Raw genomic sequence first — 26419 nt, forward strand, 5'->3', positions numbered from 1 at the left:
CAATGGAAAACCAGAGTTTCAGAGATACAAGGAAGAGTAACAGGGATACAAATAAAATACAGAAGGAAAGAACACAAGTTAACAGATAAAGACAGAGGTGATTTTGAAAATTCCCTATGCTACACCCAAATATCCTTATTTATTTATCTATATTATGATGCTTTTAATAACAGTCTCCTTGAAAAAAAAAATTTGGTAAGACACTTCTAATCATACTACAAACCCCAATTAACAAAAATAATGCCAGTGCCATCGCAATGGCATTCCTATGCAGAACCAAGAACCTTGCAAGCAAACACACTTTCCAGATGGATACAGCTACATGCAATTTACAGATGGGGGAATAGAGCCACTGAGAGCCAAAAGCTCTGCCCTAAGGGGCTTGGCCTCAAAGTTTGAGTTAGAGATTCAGCTGAGCAACTTGACTATCCCTTCAAATGCTGATCACTGCTCTGCTTTCAACTTTTACTCCCCTTTCTGCATTTCCAGTGTTTATTCAACTGCACACCCATTTACCTCTGAATAGTGCACCCTTGGGTTGAGACATGCATATAATGTTCAGCAAAACAGTCAGGGCCACTGAGCATCATCACTGGACACACATTATCACAGTAGCAACAGTGATAAGTCCTAAGGCTGGCTATAGGATGAATGGGAAGTTTTGATCCATTTACTGAAATAAAGCACATTACATATTAATCTAATATTTTTATTTTGCAAAACTTATGCACAAACTCACCACTCTGGAGCACTTGTGCTGTTACAAACATGGGATTTTTTCTCCAAGTCAAACAAGAGTATCTACTAGAGATTAGGATATAAATGCTAAAAAAGAACAAAAATGGAACCATAATTAGAAAAATCCTTTTTCACACAATACCCAAACAGTAAAGTACTAAAACAAGTAAAATATTTTATTACAGTGGAGAAGTGCTTACTGCTGTTATCTGCTAGATACTGTGATATAGACAAACATGCATGTTAATGAAAGAAAAGGTCTTCTACAATTTGAATCTTGCCTTTGCTCCTGGCCTGCTTGAAGCACCTTTTCCAAGTAGCATTCTCTTTAACCAATTTTCCATGTTCAGAAAGGATATTTGCTACTGATGGGAGAAATACTGATCTCATGTTTTCATGGAAAACAACTCCTTGGATAGCCTGAATCTCAGTGCAGGACACAACTTGCTTTACAATATGCTGGAATTAAACACACCTCGTAACACCCGTTACTTTGGCTCCATTTCAAGAGATCCTTCATGTCCTGCCCAACTAGCAGAGGATGAAGCCAAGCCAATGTTTAGGCAAGCAGAAGTAGCTATGGAAGGAAAATCTGGTTTGGAAAAAAGCTATGTCAAACAGGTCCAGGGGAGTGCCACAAAGATGATCAGGGGGCTGGAGCACTTTCTCCATGAGGACAGGCAGAGACAGTTGGGGGTTTTTTTGCCTAGAGAAGAAAAGGCTCCAGGCAGAGGCTACAGCAGCCTGCCAGCATTTATGGAGATCCTATAGATTAGATGGGGAGGGACTCTTTTAGCAGGGCGGGTATAGTGATAGGATGAATAACAGTTTTAAACTGAAAGACAGCAGATTCAGATGAGATAGTAGGCAGAAATTCCTTACTGTGAGGGCAGTGAGACATTGAACAGGCTGCCCAGAGAAGCTGTGGCTGCCCCATCCCTGGCAGTGTTCCAGGCCAGGCTGGCTGGAGCTCTGAGTAACCTGGTCTAATGCAAGTTGTCCCTGCCATGGGCAGGGTATTGGGATGAGATGGTCTTTAATGTCCCTTGCAACCCAAATCATTCTGTGATTCAGTATCCAACTATTTTCTTTCCATAATATGAGGTAGAGCCTAATTTTTGGTGCTGTCTTCCCCAACACAATCTTTTTGAATGGCAACACAGTTCTTTTAATTTTGGTAATTACATCAGGATAACTCTTTATAGCTGCCCCCTTGCTAATGACTCGTTACCCTGCACAACACTAGGGTTTGGTAAAGAAAGCCACATGGAAAACACAGTGTTTATCTTGGTGAACTCAGCAACATAACCACACTGCCTGAAAACAAATGCATTCATGAAAATGCTGCCACCTCTGACTCAACACACAAGTCCCACATCAGCACACAACCTCCTGTAATTTGAGAGCCTCATTAAACTTATCAACACACACATCTTTTCAGACTGATGAAACAGGAAAAGTTTCAAGACAGCAGCAGCAGGCTTTGCTGTCCCCTAGCTATAACATGCTGAATTTGGGAATTCCCTTCAGAGTTGTTTCCCCTCTTAATGCTAATGGGCATGGCACAAAGACCATAGATTCTGCATTTACTCAGAAAAATTATTCTCCTATTGAGAAAAAAACATGCAGTCCACAAAGCAATGTAAAGATACTTGTTCTCAGCAGAACTGCAAAACAACAAATCTTCAAATAAGCAAAAAAGTCTGATTTTTCAAAAAACCCACTTTAATTACTGTGTGGTTTGTTCAGTTTTCTTTTGAAGATGCCTAACATATGGTATGATTTACACAACACTGGCAGTGAGCTTGAGACAGAAGATTCAAATCTAACTGCAGAAGTATGCAGAACTTAACACTACGCATCAAGATTGTCCTTCTCATCAGCTGAGTATGGCCATTCAAGTCTGCATTCACAATTAATTCCTATTGCTAAATATTTTTGAAATACTTAGAAATGTAAACTTTTTTATTTTTATACGTACAGCTTGTCCTCTTAGCTGGTGACACTGGAGCCACCAAGGGGCAGCTTGCTCAAACAGGGCAGTCCCCTCGCTACAGGAGTGCACTTACACTCCTGGCCTCAACAGGCTCCATTTAAAGAAAAAAAAAATATTTGTACACAAAGGAAACAGCACTTTATAAGATGCAGCCTTCGAAGCGTGCAGCACATAAACCCCAGCTGTGCCTCCCTCCCTCGAGGGTTTGTGCAGGTCCCTTGTGAGGCACCCCAGGGCTCAGGCCCTCACAGCTGTGCCACTCATGGAGCCACCTCTCCCAGCAGTGGCAAGCAGGCTGGGCAAAACCCCTCAGCTGCCTGTTCTATTTCCAGGGCATCAAGGGAAGAAGCTGCAAACAGGGCCACATACTACAAAACCTCAACCTTCAATAACATCTCTCCTTTTTGCCTCACTCAGTGCCCCACACCTCCCAGCACTGTTACAACGCTGTGCGTTCAAATACAGCATCAGGTTAATTCCTCCTCAGTAAAAGCACCTTAAAAACCAGCAACACAGGGTTTGTAAAACAAAGTTTGAGAAAAAAAATACCACAAGAATTTAACTGAGAACCTCTTGCTCTGTTCTCAGGAGTTCAGAGAACTCAGCGGTTTCTTTTTTGGCAAAAGATAGTTTTAGTGTTGTAAGTTATCTGCAGTGCTGTAGTGTTGGTGCAGCACTTCTCAGGCTCCAGGTCACAAGTAGGTCACAAACCCTCACGGAGCAGATTGCAAAACAACTCTACTCAGAGTAAGATGTTTTTAGAAGATATATGTACCTTCCTTGGTATGGAAAGAACTAAACGAAATCAGCACTGGAAAAATGTTAATAATTCAAAAGCTTTGCCTCATTATTTTGATTGCAAATGATAACTACTGCAGCAGCACTCCACAATGCATTTGTGATTCATTTTTTCCCCCCAAAGAGGTTAGGCAGTTCTCAGATTTTTTTCCAACAAGTTTAGAAGGTTTTACAAAAACCTTGAAAACCACTGGTCAGGATGGCCTCACCATCAAGGTTGTCTGTCTGAAAATCTCACTTGCAGATTCTTACAGGCTGATGATGGGGATCCTGAACTAGAGGAGAGGAGGAAAATTGAGATCACAGATTTCCACTTATGTTGGTTTTAGAACCAATTATACAAATGATACAAAAAGGAAATTTTTCTTCTGTGTTCAAAGCATTGAAAATTGTGATGAATACATCATTAAGTATTAGAAATGATGAAAGATTCAAAGGACGTGGAAATAAGGGATTTATAGTCTATATTTTAACATAGTACCACCATTTTAATCTTTTGGCTGTATTTACATTACTAGACAATTAGGGTGGAAGAGGAAAAGTCCTGGTTTAATTCCTGTTAACCAGCTGGAATCTAACAGCAGACTGCTTGCTGGGATGCTCCCCTGCCCACAAAGGCCTGACAGGGACAGATGCAGAAATACTGGAGCAGTTCCTTCCTGTGACCCATCCACCGACACAGCCACGTGCACAGAGCAGCAGCAAGGCAGGAGCTGGCTGTCTGCCACAAGGCAGCACACCAGCACAAGGCTTAGCCCCATTTTTAATTCAAGACAAGATACTAAATGCACGTAAAATGAAATCTGGGCAGCATTTAGGAGCCGAGCTGAGGAACACATGCTCAGAATTTCTGTGCAGTCTTTTACACGCCCAGAATTTGTGGGTGCCCAAGTGATGCCACTCAAGTTGTGCTGCCCATACCCAGCTTTGTTCACAGCCTGCTGCCCACTTCAGCCCCAACCCCATTCTGATTTGGGACTCTCCAATTCAGGAGTCTCAGCCTGCTCTAACCCAGCACACATCTCAAACAACACAACACGCTCCAGTCTCAGGGAGGATTTCCTGCTGCAAACATCACCCCTTCAAATTCATGCACTGCATTGCAAATAAATCATTAAGTCAGTATTTAAAGCACTCAGCAGGACTCAAAGTCCTGCTCTAATCTCCAAACTGGACTGAGGGAACCCAGATATATTCTCTTTTCCTCTCCCAGCAGACTCCTGCAATCCTGAAACTGCAGTCTGCTTCAGAGTGCTACAGAGGGAGGATGTATTTTCTCCCACAGCTGAAGCTATGCCACTTCACCCAGACTAGGAATGAAAGCATCACTATGCCCAAAGACAAAGGCCCTCAGCTTCTCCTAGGATGGTAATTGGGCTTTGATTCCTTCTGCTTCTATCAGCCATCATAACTTCTTGTTAAGCGCAAAATCCCTGGACTGCCTGAGTGGCCAGGCTGCAGTGAACAAGCAAATGGTCTCTTTGAATCTCAAATCTGCTTCTCCAGGAGAAATAGAAGAACTCCCATCCCACTCTACAGGAGCTTCATGACCAGAGCAGTTTCAGGGGCAGTGCAAGACGAGAACTTGATAACCACAAACTGATGAAAGAAGTGAGCTTTTGCTTTACTTGTGTCCTTTTGTGGCCACAAGCTGCTTTCTCATGTACTGGCATTTCACCTCATGTTAGCCACCCTAGAAATTCACTTTTCTTTCTTCTTGTGAAGGCAAGGGAATAATATGAGTATTGCTTGCATCAACAGAACAACTTCCAATGTTAAATTTCCACAGACAGTATCAGTTTTTATTTTTGTCATCCCAATTGTCTCCCAGTGAAAACAAATCCATTTTTATTTCTGGTATGAACCAATTGTACTAAAAAATTGTTTCATCTGAAAATTTTGCAACATCTTATAAAAAGCCACTAGGAAATTCAGAAATTTTCAAAATAAAGGATGGCTACACTCATCCATGATGCTCCTCCTTCCCTACTGCTACGGGAATTCTAATGAATGGGGAATATGCCAATTTGCAGCTAAATTTCCCACCACAAAAGTCCTTATCTACAGCATGCTGAGAGGCTGAGATCCAGAAAAAAAGCAGGTTTACAGAAATAAAATAAAATCTCATCTGACCTGTTTTTTGGTTTTTTTTTAATAGGAGGCTGGACAAGAATTGAATAAATCAATCAAATCCCACTTTTTGTGCAACCCAGAAGGAAGACAATGAGTCCATAAGAGGTGTGGGATTGCCATCCTGTTTGTGATATCCAACAACACATTTATTATCAACTGTACAACTGCTTCAGATTTGTGGGTGCCTTACTGCCCAGCCAAACAAACAGCTGACATTACTTCTGAAGATGTGTGCTTTGTTGTACAAAGAACACCAAAATAAAGAGTTTCAGAGAACAACATAAATCAAGAAGTCCTCTTGGTACCATCAGAGTTAAAACCTGTAACTTCAGTGTATAATATTTTAAGTATTATCAAGCAGTAATGATTAGTTTCAGTTTAATTGTTCCCTTTGTGAAAACACTTTATTAAATTAATTAATCAAGTTATCTTCTCAGTCCACAATACATTATTAATTCCAAAATTATTGATCTTTGCATTTGGAAGTCATTGTTTGGCATCAAATTGGTTTTTGCAATTAGCATATGCTAGCAGGCTTAATAAAACTCAAGGACTCCTCTAAGAGACCACAAAATGAAAACATTCCTAAGGATGCTCAGAAATTACCATTATGCATGGTCATCTTGACCCTAGGCAAGGAAGGCAGTAAGAACTCCAGCAACTATTGACAGCTCAAATCTCAAGTGAGCTAACTACAAAAAAACCCCACTTTTCGCTTGTCCAGCCAACACTGACCTATTTACTAACCAAGCTGCACCAGAAAGAGTCTTCATTTTCCTGACAAGCTCTACCTCACATCTATAAAAACCCATAGCATTCACCAACTAACCGATTTTGTATTCCTTTCTCACACTCTGCTTTGGAAACCACTCATTTTAAAGTCTTCAAGACCTGTACAAACAAAACGTGATCATTACCAATTGTCAGGGAAGCTGTTGTATAAGAGAAAAGCTTCCTGAGCTCCCACAGACTATACTCAGTGAAAAAGCCTGTTAAAATAACACCACCAGCATTCCTAACAATTTATATAATCACAACCAAAAAAGGAAATCTGACTCTAGAGTAATTCAGGAAAAGTAAAACTCAAATTTGCATTATATCATTCAGAAGTGAACAGGTTAAATCAATCACACATTTCAAGAGCTGAAAACTGCTGAAAAAATGATGACTGGAGCAGACATACAAGGTAAAGTTTATTTACAGTGGCATTCTGCACATGCAATTTTTCATTTATACTACAAGGTAATTATTACAAGACCCCCAGAGTTTCTCTCTTTCTCCTGCCTCCTCTAAACTGCTGTCTTTACCCTCATTTCTCTCCATGCTTCCTTCATTTCTCTGCACATATCCTTTCCATAAACAACAGCAGCACTCCGGTGGGATTGAGGCCTTTCATGTAATTTCTTCCTACCTTAATTTTGTCAGTGTAGAGGTTTGTATGGTGACTGTAGGACCCCAGGTGGCATTGGCATTAACTTCTACAAGATGCACAGGCTTCTTTCTCTTAAGAAAGACCTCACCAGAACAACACAAATCTTTTCTTTTGAGAATACACGCCTCCAAGTTTTCCCAGGATACACATTGAAGCACCCAGTACAAAACTGCAAATACAACATCAAGAGGTAAAGTGATGAAAAATACATGCATGCATCAAAAAAACACAACTGTTGTTCAAAGCTAACAGGCAATAAAAAATGAAAATTCCTACTGTCCCAGCTGAACAGAACCTCTCACCTTGACCTTGCTGTGAACTGGTGTAGAAGATCCTCTCCCCAGTAGCAGGGATGGGCATGGACTCTCCATTAGGACCAGGGCAGCAAAAAGGACAGAAGTCATCTACCCACAGGTCATGCTGACCTGTTCGTGCACTGCCGAGTGGTCTCTCTACCTGCACCTACCAAAAAAAGCAAAGTCAGAGGTTGCAGCCTCAAAAGGCCAAACCAGCCTGAAAGCAGAGACCTGAACCCAAGGCAGTGGGAGAAAACTTCATTTTCTATAATTCCTTATTTCTCATTATTTTACCTGTGGCAAGTTAATTTTTTTTCTAGTTGATATCACACTGTATTTGGGCAAGATGTGCATCTTTATGACAGAGGAGGTACAAGTGATACCAAAGAAGGCTTCAAGCCTCAGCACCTTGACACTGAAAAGTCCCTCATACCTTTTCTACACAGCCTCCCATGAGCAGCTCTGGCTCTTTCTCTCCTTCTTCTCTCTTCCTTCTAGCAATTCTGCCTCGCTACTTTCTGTACCTAACATGGCCACCTAACCCTGTCTGTCCCTTCTACAGCATCTCACCCCTTCCGTCCCTCTCACCACCTCCTGTCCCTCCCTCCCTCCCTCCCTCCTCACAGCACAGCAGCAGACTGCAACTAAACCCCCTCCCACCCAACTCACTCTTTTATCACACCCACAGCTGGGAGGGCAAGGCTGTTCCCACTCTTTGGTAATTAACACAGCTCCAATATATCAGGGGGCAAGGTTGCCTTTGGAACTGTATCTGTCCCCACACATCTTTAAATGGATTTATACATCTGCACGTATAATTCACTCATTACTAGAAGAGGGAAAGCAGTAAGTATTTCAGCAGTTAAGAACCGCCAAACCCCTCTTTTTCTAGGCATAATGACCATTCTTTTAGCTATGTACAAACACAGAAATAGGAGTTCTTTTCAGCATTCACAAATAGATTATTATAACATGTTATTATTATAACATTAGGTCAACATTGCTGTTCCTGTCTTTTTTGTCCAGAGGACAGTAAGGGATGTGACCTGCACACACATCTACTGATTTATGCTGTGCTGACTAGAAGGAACTATACTGTCAGCAGGACAAGTTCTCACAATTTCAGTGTTTACTCGCCCTCCCTGAGACCAGAAGTCCATGTTCTGAATGCACAAAAAAATCTATGAACAGTTCAGATACAAGACATAACACATGTAGAGCATGTACAAGCTGAATGTCTCCTTTATGTAAAAGACAGATGACACATACTATAATTAAAGATTAGTCAAGGAGTATAATGACTAGGGGCCAAACATGAGAGATGGTAATCTTGATTACAGGTTGGTCAGAGAGATCAAAGTAATAAATTGGCTCAGTGTTCCTAGAAAAAGCTTTGTGAACTTCTGATGAGAAGATTGCTATGTCCTGAATTCCTTCTCCATGGCTTGAGACCTTTTCTTCCCTTAAACAGCCCACACAATGCAGACACTTGCTTCTCGTTCTCCTGCTCTGACCAGTGCTGAAACACTGATGAAGAGGAATGAAACATTACACAGTGAAGATTAACTTTGACCCATCAAACCCAATGGTGGTTTTAACCTTTACTGGCCCATCCTATCTGTGCTCACGGAACTCCTCCAACTCAACTCCTTGCCCCTAAACTTCTCCTTTCAGCTCAGGCACTGCCTCCTTCACAGCCTCCTCCTGTGCTTGCCCAGCAGCATCCACCACACGCCTCGCCATCTCTTTCAGGATCCTATTTCCTCCAGAGCTTACCTGAACTGACCTAGACCATCTCTTTCTTATCTCAGTCCTACTCCACAACAGCTTCCCCCACACCTCCAAACACCATCACATCCTTCACAGTGTGCTAACGCCCCCAGCCCTTGTCCAGGAGCACAGAGCTGAGCTATGCTGCTGGCTCCGAAGGGAACCCCGTGCCCCTCACCACCCTGACAGCTCTGCTGCTCCACACCCTCCTCTCCACCCGTGGTCCTCAAACAGCCCCCATACCCAAGCTGTCCCTGCACGCCTCAGGTTTTTTCACACCTCAATGCCTTTAATAATCCCACTCTAATGCCCTAGGACCACAATACCCCTCCCTCAAACAAAGTGCCCCTCCATTTCTCTTTCTCCAGCGAGCTTCTGCAAAGCCCCAGAGGTCCCCAACTCACTGTAACATCACAAATGACTCCATCCATTTTCCTGCAGCCCTTGCTGTGAGGATCATGCCCCTGTTCTCTTGCCTCCACAGCCATGGCTCACATCCAGCATCCTGCACCCCCAGCAGCTGGCTCCACAGCTGGTCTCCATCCCAGCCACTGACCTGCCCTCGCTGCTCTACCTGCCAGGACGTGGAAACCTTCCCTCCAGGAAAAAGGAGGGAAGAAGGGAACAGGAACCATCCTCCCAGAAACTGATCTCCAAAACTCAGATGAAGAATGATCTCTGATTACCTTGGGTTTTGGGATCACCTAGCTGAACTTCTGGCTTTATGGCCTCCTGAAGCAAGCCTGAACAGATACTTCCATCAGATAATAAAAAGACAATTATATTTTCTTAATATCAACCACTCCACCACACAGATTATTTTCTAGATTAACAGAGAAACAGCAATCAAAAAGGGGATTGAAAACCTGTTACTATTTTGTTTTGTTGCAATGATATGAACTGTCTTCTCATCATTACAGACAGCAGTTGTTTAAGGATGCTCATAAAATGAGTGCTTAATGTAAAAAGAAAAATAAATAGTTACCAAGATTTATTTAAAAGAAATACAGTGCAATAGTTCCCCCTACTGACAGCACAAAAGCACATTACTAATCAATGTTATTTCCTGGGTGGTCCTCAAATTACGAATTTGCTGTCCTGATGTGGTCCACACAAACTAACCAGCCTCCTGTGCTTGCTGGAACCTGAAGGACAGAGGGGAGGTCTGAGCAGAGTCTTAAGTTAAACTGCACTAGGGGATGCTCAGGTTGAACATCAGGAAGAATTTTTTCATGCAAAGGGTGGCTAAGCATTGCCCAGGGAAATGGTGGAGCCACCATTCCTGGAGGTGTTAGATAAACAAATTGACTGTGGGTCTTATGTTGATACGGTGATGTTTAGTCAAATGTTAGACTCGATGTTCTTGAAGATGTCCAACCTCTATGATTCTAAGCCACAAGACGCTTTGTTCTGCCGCCCAATCCTCCAAGAACTGCCCTCTGCCTTTTCCCTGGCCCTCACTGAGCAGAGCTCGGGCACACCGGTGCCTCCCGGGCTCTTGGGAGAACTGAGTCCCCAGGGATGCCACCGCTCCCGCAGCGCGGCGGGACGCAGCCCTCTGCCCTCACAGCGCGAACGCGAAAGATTTTCGTACTTTTCAGCTCCCTGAAGACGAGCAGCCTCCTCCGCGCTCGGGGCTGAGCCCAGGTGAGTGTCGCGCCCGGGGCCCGGCGCTAGCGGGCCGTACCGCGGTCCCGGGCTGACGCACAGGAAGGCGCTGCCGCGGGCCGGGGGCGGCGCGGCCGCTTAAAGCCCGCGGGGCGGGGGCAGCGGCGGCAGCGGCGGCGGAGCTCGGCCGGACCGGCACAGGCAAGCGGGGCGGGGAGCGGCGCTCCGAGAGCCGGCGGGACGGGGACGGGGACGGGGACGGGGACGGGGACGGGGACGGGGCGCGCACCGAGCCCTGGCACAGACGCGGCCCATGGGAACGGGCTCCAGGGCGAGCTCGGCAGCCGAAGAGCGGGGCTGGTCTGCGCGGTGCGGATGCCGGCGGACACGGCTCCATCCCCTCAGCGCCCGCTCCTGCCGGCCGCCTCACAGTAACAGGGTGGTTTGGGGCGGAAGGGACCTTAAAGATGGCGTGGTTCCAACACCCTGCGGTGGGCAGGGACAACTTGCCGTAGGGACCAGGCTGCCCATCCAGCCTGGCCTCGAGCACCTCGTGGGGTGGGGAGTCACAGCGCTGGGCAACATGTTCCCACCCTCACAGTAAAGAATTTTTTTTTAATGTCTAATCGCAACCTGCGATTACTCTTTTTCAATTTGAGCCCGTTCCCCTTGTCCTCTCACTACGTGCTCTTGTAGACAGTGTTGCCCCATCTTTCCTGAAAACTTTCTTTCAGGTGGCATTCACAGTGAGCTACAAGTGCTCGACCTTCTCAGCAGTCCCTGCAAAACCTTTTGTGCAAAGGGAACACGGGTTGTACCGAGCAGGTCACAAAAATCCCAGGGACAAGCCCTACCCGTGTGCTCTGCAACAGTTTATGCATGTGAGCATCCCCACAATTTACACGTCAGGCCTAAGGGGGCTGCAGGCTGGACAAAATCTTGCCTTCTCTCTCTTTTTTTTTTTTTTTTTTTTTTTTTTTTACTTTAGATAAAAATATTAACTTTCCTCGCTAATCTTCTTAGGATATCATAATCACCAGAATTCACTAGCATTTACGATAAAAACTCCCACCAAAAGTGAACAGACTTTAAAATCTGTTGTGGTTTTGTTTTTTTTTTTCCCTGAGTGTGAGTTCAGGAAAAAAGTTACAATTAGACTCAATGATCCTGGAGGTCCCTTCCAAATGTTAACAACTAACAATTCTGTGATTTTATTCTATAAATTATTAATGCATTATGGTTTGATTCCTTGTATGTATCGCCAGAAATAAGGGTTGGGATTCTTTGTCACTTTCAATACAGCAACACAGACAGCAAAACACTCCTGTGCCTAACTCCTCCTCAGCATTTTAAAGAAACAAAATACATGTTCAGGCAATATTTTTTCTTCTCAGAATGGAAGTAATAAAGAGGAGGGAAATGTCACTGGGCACATTTCCACTGACGTTATATACTCTGTCCTTCATACCACACGCAGAATCATCCTATCAGCCTTTGTTGGGAAACTAAAATCTGTCACTTTTACTTTTGCATGAGTAAGTGCTCAGGACTCCCTTAAACCTTGAGATGCCACTTGTTTTTTTCTTCTGACTTTAAAAAATGCAAAATGAAATACTACAGCATTACAAATATGATATCTTTATTTGAAACTGTTGACATTCTAAAACCACAGTTCAGAACTGGAAGGAGAAAAGCTGCATATAAAAAGGTCAGCTTTCTACAAGAATGTCCATTTTGATGAAATCTTGTCTTTTTCTTCAGGGAGAGTTTTTATCAGAATTGTTCCAATAGATCCATTTTTTGTTTCACTTTAGTCTTTAGCCCCTAAATCTATTTTGTATCTTTCGTTAAGATGAAATGGAAGACCACCTCTGGTATGGGACCAGGGAGTTGGCAGAGCCCACTGATCTCAGCCCTAGGACAGAGATCCCAGGGCACATCAAATATAATTCTATGGAAATTTAAAGTAGAGAAGATGCACTAGATTTAGGTTGTAAAGCAGTACTCTCCAAACAGAAAATGTGGGGCTTTAGGAACAGCACAGTAACACACAACCATGATGACTTTAGGAAAAATTTGAGTGGCATGAATTCACCAAGAAGAGAGCAAAATCATTGCTTTTCACTCCCCTTCAATAAGAATAGTTCTACCTGAATTTGAAGATTCCTAAACTTCTTCCCTTGATGAGAGATGGTATGTAAATTTTGCCACTTTATAAGCATCATAAAATATCCCAAAAAACTTACATGAAGGAAGGGAATTGACAGAGGTGCCCATTTAATTGTAAGAGCCAAAACTTCTTTAATGGTCTTGCTCACTTTTCTCCCTCTTCCCATTAAATGACTAAATTTACTCAAGTACCATCTGTTTTGGAAGACAGAATAAAATATCAAAGTATATAAGAGCTACAATGAAAATAACTGATTTATGCCATTTGGATTAGTAATTCATATTCATTTTTCAATTGCAAACATGTTTAATTCCTTTCTTTTGTAGTATGTCCCAATGGAGTCAAGTTCAACAACTGGAAATAAAATTTTTGGAGCAGGTAGACCAGTTCTACGATGACAACTTCCCCATGGAAATCCGGCACCTCCTAGCACAATGGATAGAAAGCCAGGACTGGTAGGATTTCGTTCATTCTGCCTCCTATTATTTCAATCACCAACAATTCTTCTGTTTGCTGGCAGGCTTTAGGGTGCTCATTTACAAACTGTGCAGGTATCTACACTCCAATAATATTATTTCGCTAGTTATGGATTTAGCCATTTAAACTTCAGGAATGTTGGGAGGTGAAGTTTCCTAAACAAAATCCAATAAAAATGGATTTTAAAAAAATAATGCAAGTTAATTTTCAATGGAAATGTCATACATTTACTTTTTGCAGCATAAAATTATTCACTTGTCCAAAATTGCACTTAAAGCTGGATAATTCTGGGGAACAAGCCAACTGTTTACAGGAACTGTTCTCTAGGAGGTCAATTTATGCACAAATTTGGATTCAAGTCACTTGAGAGTTATCTTAAGAAAAATCCAAATTAAATGCAAAAAAAAAAAAAAATTATTAGTCATACCAGAAAGAGATATCTCAGCTTTTCAAGCTAAATCCACAGGACTATTGTGCAGGGGAAAAAAATGCTAAGGAATATAATCGTTCTTTATAGTTCTATATGGTGCTGTGGCAATATGTGTAACATTAAAATCTCCTTTTTGCCAGATGTGGAGTTAGCAGGCATATCTCAAGCACCTATTTGTGAGGTGAGCAGAGAGGCTATCCCAAGGACAAGGATGCCATGCTGTCCAAACTTTTTCCTCCTCAGTTTTGCTCATTAATGCTATTGCCCTGCACATACCAAGCTGTACCAGGAACAGCAGAACCAGTAAAGCCTGGCTTTGTCTGTGTTTGTGTGCTGTATCCCCTACATACCCTTCACCAGTAGCCTCAGAGATTTCCTGTATCCCCAAATAGTTTGGCTGGGGGAAGGCTCATCTGGTGCCTGGTGTGAAGAGATGTATCTGCTGCCTGGCCATCTGGCTGTTGCCTCCTGGAGCAAGTTATTGCTGCCATTTTCCTCAGTGGAGGTGCTAATTTGGATTCCTTTCTCCTATCAACCTGCCAGATTGCCATGAAATTTGTAAGAACATTCTATCTTTTGGACTTCAAGCCTGTTGTCAACTTTGTCTGAAACTGGGCAGCAAATTCAGAAATTATATCTGTGTGACTCAGTGAGAGGGACAGTTTGCATAAGCCTCATTTCCTCTGACAAGTGAGCTGGAAGTATTTAAATATTCACTGGACCAGAGACTAGAAAACCCTGGTTGTCTCCTCTGGCTGACTCTACTGTCTGTGCCCTCTTTTTATAGATGTATATCTACAGGAATATTAAAAAAACCCCACAAAATCATAAAAATCATTATTCACAAGCTCTAGCAATATGCAAGTCATCATATACTTAAAGTCTTTTTTGCTGCCTAGATTTTTTAATAGATTATAATTTTCTGTACTGCTAGATTGACACACCATACAACATTTTAAACATGCCTGGTTGTTCGTTGATTCTCTAGGGAGGCTGCAGCCAACAATGAAGCAATGGCAATGATCCTTTTACAGAATTTGATAATACAAGTGGATGACCAGCTGGACCGAGTTTCGCAGGAGAAGAATCTGCTCTTGATCCACAACCTGAAAAGAGTCAGGAAGCTGCTGCAGGTGGGTCATGACTTCAAATGACAAATTGCACTGCACACTCTTAGTGGTCTCTGTGGGATGCAGTTTCTTCCAATGCCCAGCTCAGAGCTGCCCCAATTGCCATAGACTCTGAGCAGCTATGGGAAGACTGAGCCTTCAACAAGATAATTCAAAATAATTCCACTGTCTTTCTGTGGAACAACAATTCCTGTTTCAATGCATGAAGCTTGGATACAAATGCTGTGACTTCTTAGCTCTGTGCATATTTGTGTTTCACTGTGCTCTTACAAGTAACACTGTAGAGTGCTTATAGATGCTCATGTTTATTACAAATGTAATTACCACCTTTCAGACACCTACAGCTATTTAACTATGGAATAAAATACATGCTTGGGGCTTAAGGCAGCACTATGAAAAAGGAACCCCTGTAAATCATTATCATGCTTGCTGTTTTATGCTTTTCTGGGATTATTTATTATGAATTACTCAAAGGATTTACCGTTAGGCTTCTGCAAAATGATATTTATTTTGATTGCCTGAATGTTTCCCTAATAATTGTTTGTCTAAGGCAAGGATTCTCAGAGTTCCACTTCATTAGTCACCTATTTCCTGACATCTGTCTTCTGCATAAAGCAGATATGCCATTGAGTTTTATGAAAGTTTGGGGGTTTTTCTCTTCTTTGATGGTGTTTTCCAGAAGTGCTTAAACGATAATTACATTGCTTGCCAAACATTTTCTTTATTTGAGGCATATGTACACACACACTGGTCTGGAAAATCTTAGCACGACTTCATCAATTACTTTGTTCTCTTTATGGCTGTGTCTTTCTACTCTTCATCCCTAGTGGCGGCCTCTTAAAAATATGACACTATTTCCATCACTACCACTTTTTCATCCTATGTTATGCGAGCAGCCTCCTGGAATTTAAAAATAAAGTAACTTTTTGTTCTTTTCTGGTGTTTGGAGCATCACTTTTCATCATTTCAGTACTCTTCAAACACCAGACTTACTCAGCTGCAGGAATCCTATTGTTTCCGTAATGATCTTGGCACATTTTACCACAAAGCTGTATCACCTTGGTAAAGGAATCTTCCACAGGGCCAGATGTGAGGAAAGAGCATTTCAGGCTAAGAAGTTACACTGGTGTATTCCTGGCTTAAAGGACAATGGATTTATGATGTACCATCACAATGTGCACAGGCAGAGGGACTAGAATACATTTACAAACAAGCTCTACAAAATTAAAGCCTCTCGTTGTTGTTCCTTCTGCTCTTTGCACTGTTTATTTTTATTCTACACTTCTTACCAAAACATGAAGCATCAGGTCTGTGTGCTCTGCCAAACTGGACACACCAAATCAAGCAATCAGGCCTAGGGTGAACTCATTTGAGTTCACGTAATAATCAGTGTGAAAATGGCCTGAATGAAAATACTTTCTTTCAAGTCTCATCACGTTTGGAAATTATATCATGACATGCTTCAGGAAGAGCACAAAGCAAAGGAGGCTTATTCCAGAAAGACAAGAGGAGGGGAGTTTTAAGTGATTTGTGATTAAATGGTTTCTCAGGTGCTTGGGTCTGAGTCACAATTCCAGAAAAAGCCAAAATGCTCAGGCATCCCCAATACACCTGAAGAGTGCTATGAACTCCTTGAGAGGACATGTGTGATACTGGAATTATACTGCTTATAAAACTGAATCTTGAGTACTGCAGTATTTTTCTAGGTGAGAAAAACCAGCAGCTCTCCCCATCATTAATAATGTTGACCTTTCTTCATTGCATCAAGACAGCACATAATCTGAATTTAGACAAAAAACTATCCATTCACTTTCAAAATACACATGTAAACCGCCAAAAATTGATGTCACTTCCACTGGTGGAGCTTTCCCTGATCTTGAACACTATCACGCACAGTCTATATTCTGATTTCCACAATAATTCGAATAGGCTGGCGTAGGACCAGGCTCTTGAAAGTTTGAGGGCTATTGTTATTAGATAAGAAAAATAGTTTATACTGTCTTAAGAAACCTGGGGCACCAGAATTTTTGACTTTTGTATACAAATTTAAGCTACAGAACATAGAAGATAAATGCATTTTCAGCCAAAGTATGTTCTGTACAGTTGCACAGGCAGTCTCATGCTTCAGCTGTTAAAATTATTTCTTCACTGATAAGTACATCAGTAAAGAAATACTATACTAGTTGAAATCAGCTGACAGCCTATCTTTGTTATCAACTGTCAAGTCCAATGGACTGGACATGACACATACCATGGACGGTATGTTCTGTAATGTTCTTAACTTTGAGTATGTAAATTATCTGATTATGGGTCTAATCTTTTTTAAATGCATCACTGGGTGCATTTTATTGCTGAATATATGAGAAGATTGGAAAGGGGCACTTGGCTTCCCACCCTCAGCTAGAAGCCCTTGCAGATACCTAACTCTTGCAATTTGAGCTACACTCTGAGAGGTTCATGAGACAATACCAGAAAAACATGACTGGTTGTCATAGGATTGGACTGGCTAGATGTTAATGCACTCATGAGTATATGTTTTTCTTAGCAACTACTGTGAGATGTGATCAGGAACAGAGCAGAGCAGGCTCAAAACTTGAAAACGGAAGACAAAAACTTTATTACATTACATAGGAACAGAAATAGAAAAGAAAACTCTAAACACACACACACACAAAAAAAACCCAGAAATGAAATAAAAACTTTTCAGAACATCTCTTCTCTCAATTTCTACTCCCTACACATTACCCTCTATAGACCAAAACTTTGGGTTTTAAATCAATCACCACTCAAAAAACTAATCTTCAATTCAGCAAGAGAGAGAAGAGTCTTTCTCACACCACAGACTGCTCTTCAAAAAAACACAGGTCTACCCTTTATGTGTGTTTGTGTTACTCGTGGCTACTACCTAGCTGCTGTGGTGACACTCTCTTCTCCATGTCCAGTGCTCTCACCACTGTCCATGGGCCAAAGCTGCATATAGGGCTCTTTTTAAGGATGCTTGCATGTCAAGCTCTCCCCATTTTTCCCCTGGGGCTGAGAGTTTCTTCTCTGAGGGCAGAAGGCACCACCACACCCTCTTCCTCTCTTCTCTGTTCACTCCACTGCAGCAAGTCGAGCTGGCCACATCTACCCCAAAATGCAGTTTATGTTCAAAAGAGTCTCAAGTTCAGTCTATGGCTAACATTATGCAAGAAAAGTTCAGCCTAAAAAGCTACTCTTCTCATTCTTTGCCCATCCAAGATTCTTTTCATCTTCTGACTTTATCTTCTCGGTCCTAAGCTGTTTCTCTCTCTTTTCTGAAGCTACTAGTCATGAGAATCAATGTCTGGAAAAAAGTTTCTTTCTGCCTTAGAAAGGGTTAACAGTTTCTAGCTCCCAGCAGGGCTGCAGGCTCAGGCACTCCCAGGCTCAGCAACTCCCACGAAGCTGGGCACCTTCTCCCAGAAGGGGGGGAGGTGGGGGGGGGACAGACGGAAGGCACTTCCACAGTTTTCCACCCCTCCATCCTGGATGGGGCCAGCTCAGCTCCAGTCCTGTCCATTCTCTTCCCCCACCCAGGGCCCCAGCTTACTTCAGTTCGGCCGCGTGGTTCTCCTCAGCCCGGCCATGTGGCTCCTCTCCACCACCCAGCCTAGTAACTGGGCAGGGGAGAGGAGATGTTTCTCTGCTAAAACCAAAACTCAAAAGAAGCAGACCCTCTAGGAGTCCCTGCTTTTAACTCTTTGTGTCCTCAGAGGCATGTCTAATACCTCAGTGGTCACTGAAAGTGCCAATAGTCAAACCTGACCATTGATTGGTTTGCCCACAACTCCCTAAAAAATTCACCTCCCCCTCAAACCGAGACACTGGTGTACAGAGTAGAATGCCATGGTCCTTTTTGTCCCAACACACCACCTAGGGAAAGGGAGGCTGGAATGGTACGCTGTAAAACTGAAGAGATCTTTCACTGACTGATAAAAGAAAGACTGGGTTTCTAAATAGGGAAGGAAGCTGCTTTTGTAAACACCTTTTCCTATCTGGTGACTCTGCGAACAGTGTTGGTTTGACTTTCTCTGAAGATTAGTAACCATGAGCCCACCTTTATCTCTGCTTCGCTCTCTAGTTCAAGCACTTCTTTGAAATTTCACAGTTCCCTCCTCTTCCTTCCCTTCTGAACCACACACAGATTCTCTGATCCATGTGTGCATCACACATGCACACACACAAAGCTGTCCAACCTCAATACACGATGTGAGTACAACCTTTGTTCATTACTTGGAGCCAAATTGTGTTACCCTGTTGAGTAATACTTGACAAAATAGATAATGCTGGAAATCAGCAGTTATCACTATGAACACAGCATAGTATGTTGAGCTGTGGTAAAGGTTCCTAAATGCTATGACAATAGCAAAAATAAAGAAAAATTCAATTAGAGAAGATACAAAAGCTATTCAAAAGCAACCTGCAGTTCTTGACAAAACACAAATCGAGAGATTAATGTTTAATCAGAAATACAACAGGATGGTTAGTGAAAGGTAGCCTTAGAAGAGGAAGCAATGCACAATTCGTAAGTGGCCTGTATAGCTGTTTTCTCGACAGACAAGGACTCCTTAGGATCAAGATTCCTGGTGCTGTTACTGAGTCTGGAGAGCATTATTTCTAGGAGTCAGCACCATAGCCAAGCACACGTCACCTAAAAGATCTCCCTGAGATTTTTGTTATAAAATTGAGAAAATCTTCTATTCTGACTGTTCACCGAAACATCTTTACATAAATATGTTAGTTGTTCTGGGAATGTAAGAATGGAGATAGTGAAAGAAGAGAGAATTTGCCTGCCTCATTTGCAAGTTTTGGGCAACCTTATGGGTTGTGAATGGCAAAGAGTAGAAGTCCAAGCAGGAAGGTGGTTCTGCCTGGCACCCTTGCTTTTAAAACACAGGGACCATCCCTATTCTCTCACCATTAGAGAAATAACTATGGAACATGGCATTCCTGCTTAGTCTGCTTACATTTCCAAAATTATCTGCAGGCAAAAAGAAACACTGACCAGGAAATACGCAATTTGAAAAAGTCATATGTACTTGAAAAAAGCTTTGAGAAATTTAGCTAAGCAGCTGTAGTCACTGCTAGCTCTCTGCAATTTGCTTCTCTATTTCTTACTTTCATTGAAATGGCTCTTCTTCTTGACATTAATCTGGTATAAATGCACATACTATATTAAAATCAGGGGCAGCATTTCAGGTTAAAATCCTTCATATTTGCTTCCTACATTATTATTATTATTACTTCTCTAGTCAGTAAGTTGGATTCAATTTTATAGCTGATCAGCCTTTTGTTGCTGTGCTCTTCTGTGGGAGACAGAACAGCACAGTCACTTTCTAAGGTTAAATTCTCTGTCTGTCTTCCTAGAGAGCTCCTGCTCCCTCCAGCAGTAGTTTTGGAAAGGGAAGAGAGAGAAAATATTCAGAGGCAGTGGGGGAAAGAGCAGGGAAACCATGCTTATGGTTCTTTCTCCTTAAAATCTAGATGGAGAAAAGCAAAGCAGATTAGTTACAAAGAGATGGTTTGTGCTGTTGTTATGACAACAAAATGTAAAGGGCAGATGTTAAGCTTTGAAGAGCTGCCTAGCAACTCTAGGAACCAAATTGCAGATATAAGAGTCTGCATGACCTTGGCCCTTGGACAATGATATCCTAGTTTTCAGAAGGAATGTTTTTACGTGACAATGTACCTGTCCCTGATGTTAGCCCCTGTGCAATACACGAGTGGATTTAGTGCACAGAGACTCTCATAAAATACCACAGCAGCCCTCTTGTTAGAGGGTAGAAATGAGCCAAGACACAGACCTCTTGTTTATCATTGCATAAAAAACGGCCCTGGTTTATTCCTCTTTACAGCTCAGCCATCCTGACTCCAACCATTCACTGACTCTGCCTGCAGCAAGCTCCTACTGTGGGTTTCCCTTGCAGCCTCTGACTGCTGCTGATTTCCTGCTGAACTCTGACTGCAGGGATCAGTGTGCAGACTCTGAGTGCAGGCTTCACCCAGCCAGACTGTGACTGCAGGTTCCAGCAACAGGCTCTGACTGCTACACCCAGACTGACCTCACTGCAGTGAACTGCTCACCCCAGGATCCTTCTCCTTTATGGTTCACTTTCCCTCTTCTTCAAAGTTCCTCCTTCATGACCCTCCCCTCACCCACTCCCTTTTCTCACACTTGTCTTTATTGGCTACAGCTGTGACTCATCAGGGGCCAGGCTGTATTGGGTAATTAACACAGCTGTTACTGAGCAGGGGCCAGCTCACCTGTGTTCCCTTCTCCTACATTAGAAGACAGGAACTGTCCACATTCCTGACTCACATGCCAAAACCCTGGCTTGGGGGAGAGCAGCCAGGCTGGGGTGCAGTGAGGGAGCCAGGGCAGGGGGTGCTCAGAGGAGCCTGGGAATCAGGGATGGGCACTGTGCCCCAGTGTTCCACTGCTCTATTTAGGAATGATGCTGGTGGGCAACTGCCCGTTCAGCTCTGGGATGTCCTTCCCTCCACACACTCCAAGATGGAAACCTGGAGGTTTCTCCTCAGGTGCTTGCTAGACAAGAAGTAGCTCTGTGAAATGAAGCCTGGCCCAAGTGTGGGTTCAGATGAGCTCTCAGGAGGAGCCACTGTCTGTGCTGTGCTCTGTGATGGGTACAGGACAACCCCATCAGGACAAAAGCAGAAATTCCCAGAATCATCCTATTCATAACCGAAGTCATTATTTATGCTCTAGTCTCAAGACAACTTCTGAAAACAATCCCTTCTCATTAATGGCAACATGCATCTGTGTCATTTCTCTGTTTATGGTATTCAGGGTGAAATCTGATTACATAAATCTTCCTTCATAAAAGTGAAATAACAGATTTCAGGAATAAGAAGGGCTGCTCTGCTCATTTACCATTGAAGCCTGAGTTAATGAGTATACTGTGTGCTCTGGGGAACAATTTGCTGTAAATTATGTATATTCATGAAATCCATTTAATTCTCAGAGCAGATTCTCCAGTACTGGTGAACTTTACCAACCTCCCAGCCCTGCTAGAGCCTAAAATGAGGGGAGGGAGGGTAATGGGATTACACCTGAATGAGCAGGTCTGTGGGCACACACACCATTAACACCTTGGGGTCTGTTTAGAAAGGGAGAGGTCAGGCAGAAGCACCAGATCTGACAATTCACACCAACCAGTTATACAAAAACAAGCTTTTGGAAGTTTTAGTAAGTAGTTGGGAAATAGTTCTTTAGTTACATTACTTTATCCTACACAGCTCTGGCTGTTTTTATGGAAAGGTCTGGAACAGCTTCTGAGAGTATCTTCTGTCATCTAAAACAACACATATTAAGGCACTTTTTCCATGTAAAATTCACCATTTCTATGTAGTACAAACAAATATATCTTTACACGATGCTGCTTAAAACAGTAATACAGCAGTGCATTCCTGATTCTGTGTCATGTTCCTGGTTATACTGCCTGGTTTGTTTCCATCTGCGATGGGCACTGAACACCCCTGTGCTTTTCCAGAAAGAACTAAGTGAACATCTAAAGGTTCCTTAGTTCAAGTGACTATTTACAAAAGCCTCTGTACCAGAAAGGAACATGCATGAGGAATCCTAAGGTTATTTATTTCAGCACATCAAAGAAAGTGGACAAAATAGCATTAGATCTGAAACAGGACATTCCACTTGGTGCTTGACAAACACTTCTAATAAGCCCTGTGCTGAGAAACAGTTGCAAAGAGTGGAAACAACCATTGATGTTTAAGTTGCAGTTTCCTGTTACAGCTTACTAAGGGGTGAGAATGGAACAAAATAGAGAAAGTTCCTAATAAACCACGGAAGATCCATTTCAAAATGTTATTTACACGTATTTAGCACTCGTGCAGCCTGCCAGATCAACAACCCAACACGGTAAAGTAGGACGTGTTTTGAACCAGCGTGTCCTGCTGCCTAACACAATTCAGATCATATTAGACTGCTCCCAGTGAGTTTTTCAGTACAACCATTAAAGCTGTTTACAAAAAATTTTGGCATGCAAATGGGAAACCCCACACAGAAGTCTGTTTGCTAAAGCAGCTAGGTGTCTGCTCCTAGCAACCGCAGCCTGGTGACTGCACGTCAGCTCATAAGGGGTTTTAAAAATGGTTGCTACAAGATTGAAAAAGGTTGCTTGTTACAAGTCAAATACTTTGAGGCTTCTAGTTATTATTTAAATAACTCAACACTAAAAGTTTATAAACATTTTTGTAGAACGAAAAAGAGTTAACTTGCAGACAGAAGTAAAAATACAAGCAAACTAAATAACCTCTTGTGGGCTTTGTTCATTTTGAAGTATTAAGAGCCCAGTTGCAGTTGAACATCTGCCTGAGAGATTAGTTAATAATACTCAGGTCTTTGTGCCCAGAGGAGGAGGGGGATGTGGACATCAGTCCGCTCTGTCCTCTGATGTTTTACCCTTTTTCACAGGGAGCATGTTGTTTTTATTTACTTTCAAATAAATCTCATTTAAACAAGAAGTTATTTATTTTCAAATAAATATCAAATAAGAAGTATCACTACATTATTCATCCCTCCCTGTCTGTGCAGTTTTACTGTCTGATGACAAGTTCTACAGAAATGTATTTTCTCTAGCTTCATCTCACCCTACCTGCTCAGAAATCTGTTGTTTCTTTAAATTATTCCTTGAGTGATTTTAGTGGCTGCTGGGAGGGACTCAGGAGTGGTATTTGAGGGCTGAAGAAAAAGACCTCTGCCTTCACAGCTCATTCTCTGTGCTTTTACAGCTTTGTCTATTGCAATTTAATTGCACATGCCCAAAAAAATGATGATCATCTGGAAGTTATGCATCATATGCAATGAGAAAACTTCAGGACTGCATAGCTGTGTATTAGGACTTCCCACACATCATAGGAGTTTTCTAAAACAATGAGGTTGCCTTTAAGTTCTCTCACATATTTTGAGAGGGGGAAGGGGAAATCTAAAAATAAAACTACAACAAGAGCAGTCTAAATAGATAGTGCGGCAGGTACATCCTCTTAAAGACCTAGATAGAACAGAGACATCTTTCTAGCAGAAGATTTTTTTTGTAAGAATACTGCCTGTTTAAGTACAAGCTTTCAAGAAACTCTCAAGCACTTAACCTTTATCAGGCTAACACAAGGACTGACTCTTTCTTTGTATTCTTCTGTTACCTTCATTGGGCTTTCTGCCTGGATGCCATAACAAAGGTAGAAAACAAATCAAGGCGAAGTGTTATTTGTCGTATTTGAAGGTGAAAACGGGAAATATGTATGTACAGCTATGCCTTCCCACCCACACGTTCGAGATACACAACTGAACCCAATCTTCCTTTCTTTCAAAAAAATTAAATTATAGACAAAGGGGGTTTTCTCCCTCTTTTTGATTTTATGAAAGATGAGATATTTGCTTTTCCAGAAAGATGCTGAGTATCAGACTTAGTAAAATAATCATATCACAAGTGAGCAATAAGGAAGGAAATGTATTTTTGCTTGACTTTATCTTGCTGTTTCCTATCTCTCCTCCCTTCCATCAGCTTCTTTAACTATTCATTCAGTATGAACAAACACTTCAATGGTCATACTAAATAACCCTTCCATCCTTCCAAGTAAAGCTCCTATTGTACACAATTAAAAGGCTCAAGAAGGGCTTTTTCTAGCAGAAATGAGAAGAAATACAGCAAATGGTTTTGAGAGGAAAGGAAAGGAAAGGAAAGGAAAGGAAAGGAAAGGAAAGGAAAGGAAAGGAAAGGAAAGGAAAGGAAAGGAAAGGAAAGGAAAGGAAAGGAAAGGAAAGGAAAGGAAAGGAAAGGAAAGGAAAGGAAAGGAAAGGAAAGGAAAGGAAAGGAAAGGAAAGGAAAGGAAAGGAAAGGAAAGGAAAGGAAAGGAAAGGAAAGGAAAGGAAAGGAAAGGAAAGGAAAGGAAAGGAAAGGAAAGGAAAGGAAAGGAAAGGAGAAAAGAAAAGAGAAGAGAAGAGAAGAGAAGAGAAGAGAAAAGAAAAGAAAAGAAAAGAAAAGAAAAGAAAAGAAAAGAAAAGAAAAGAAAAGAAAAGAAAAGAAAAGAAAAGAAAAGAAAAGAAAAGAAAAGAAAAGAAAAGAAAAGAAAAGAAAAGAAAAGAAAAGAAAAGAAAAGAAAAGAAAAGAAAAGAAAAGAAAAGAAGAAAGAAAAAAAAGAGAAAACCTGACCAAATTCTGAATCAATTTTCAGAATTGGAAAGCACCAAAACTGGCTCAAGTCCTTTTTTAAGGTCACCTTGCAAACACAGAGGTAATCAGGCAAACCCCTGACTCATTTTCTAAAGGTTTCATAGCACATCCTTCTACATTACTAGTCGAGACCAACCAACACCTAATCCCCTGCTTTAACCCCTGAGAACAGAGCCAGTTGCTCACGTAGTGCACAGCCAGTATTCACTGATAGGTGTGTACAGAGCCCTTGGACACATGAAGAGCAGTTCTAATGTGGCTGGGAGTGATCCACTTTGTGATGAAGCTGCCCACAGGAAAATCAGCTAAAATTTTGAAACTTTAAAAACGGGAAAAAAAAAAAAGAGTAAGAGAATGACTGTGGTCTGGATTTCTTAATTTCTGTCAGAGGAAGCAGTAAATTGCAGATACTAAAACTGACAGTTGTTTGGTGTTCTTTTTGAAAGCACATGTATTTTAAAAAGTCATACTATGTATTTTAAAGTTTCTCTATGACCTTGCAGCTTACAGAATCAAACCTTGCATTTCCCCAGCCACTGTTTCATGCACCTTTAACACACTCCAAAGAGTTCAAGCTGTTTCAAAATTTGGCTGAAGGGCATAAACTCTGCATGCTATAATGTACAAACTGTTTTTGCAGAAATGCCTCTTTGTTTTTCTCTGTGATCTAGTAAGATACTGTCACAACAGATGTCCCTGGAGTAGAAAGCGTGCATGCCGGGTGGCAGTAGGGAGGTTTTCTCCAAGGAAATGTCATCAGCATTCACAGAAAATTGTCACCTGTTCAGAATGAAAGTTCAAGTTCCCCCTGTTTGCTTAAATTTAGCATCATGCTGGTAGTTCTTGAGAAGAATCCGATCCAAATAAGATAATTTGTTGTTTGTTGTAACTCATGGCATGGAAAGACCTCACTGGAACAGAAGAGAGGAGAAAGAAAACTTCTAAGAACAGCAAAATTACAGTAATATTAGTAGATATTTTGATTTGAAAGAAGAAAAGCAAATCCTCAATTTCTCTGTGTTGGTATTTGTCAAAAGACAAATATAATTGTTTTCCTTATGTGTTTAAACTTATTGACACAATTTTGCATATCTAAAGAATCCACACTCTTCTTCCTCTTCTGGCAGCTAGCATTCATGTCCCTCTAAGTTAAGATTCCCCCATCTCAAGCCATTTTTGGTTAAAATTCCTTAATTTTCCGACTTATACTAC

General features: G+C 41.8%; 1 protein-coding gene across 1 annotated transcript in view; it reads left to right on the forward strand.

Moving 5' to 3' along the window:
• The first annotated feature begins 10849 nt into the window (after positions 1–10849).
• The window catches only part of STAT4 (signal transducer and activator of transcription 4), a 43006-nt gene continuing 27436 nt past the window's right edge, over positions 10850–26419 (forward strand). The window contains exons 1-3 of the mRNA XM_063399882.1: positions 10850–10972; positions 13268–13396; positions 14837–14981. Coding sequence (XP_063255952.1) covers positions 13269–13396; positions 14837–14981 — 273 coding nt within the window. The 5' untranslated portion in view covers positions 10850–10972; position 13268. The remainder of the gene's footprint in view (positions 10973–13267; positions 13397–14836; positions 14982–26419) is intronic.

The sequence above is a fragment of the Prinia subflava genome, chromosome 6 (genome assembly GCF_021018805.1).
Source record: "Prinia subflava isolate CZ2003 ecotype Zambia chromosome 6, Cam_Psub_1.2, whole genome shotgun sequence".
Lineage (NCBI taxonomy): Eukaryota > Metazoa > Chordata > Aves > Passeriformes > Cisticolidae > Prinia > Prinia subflava.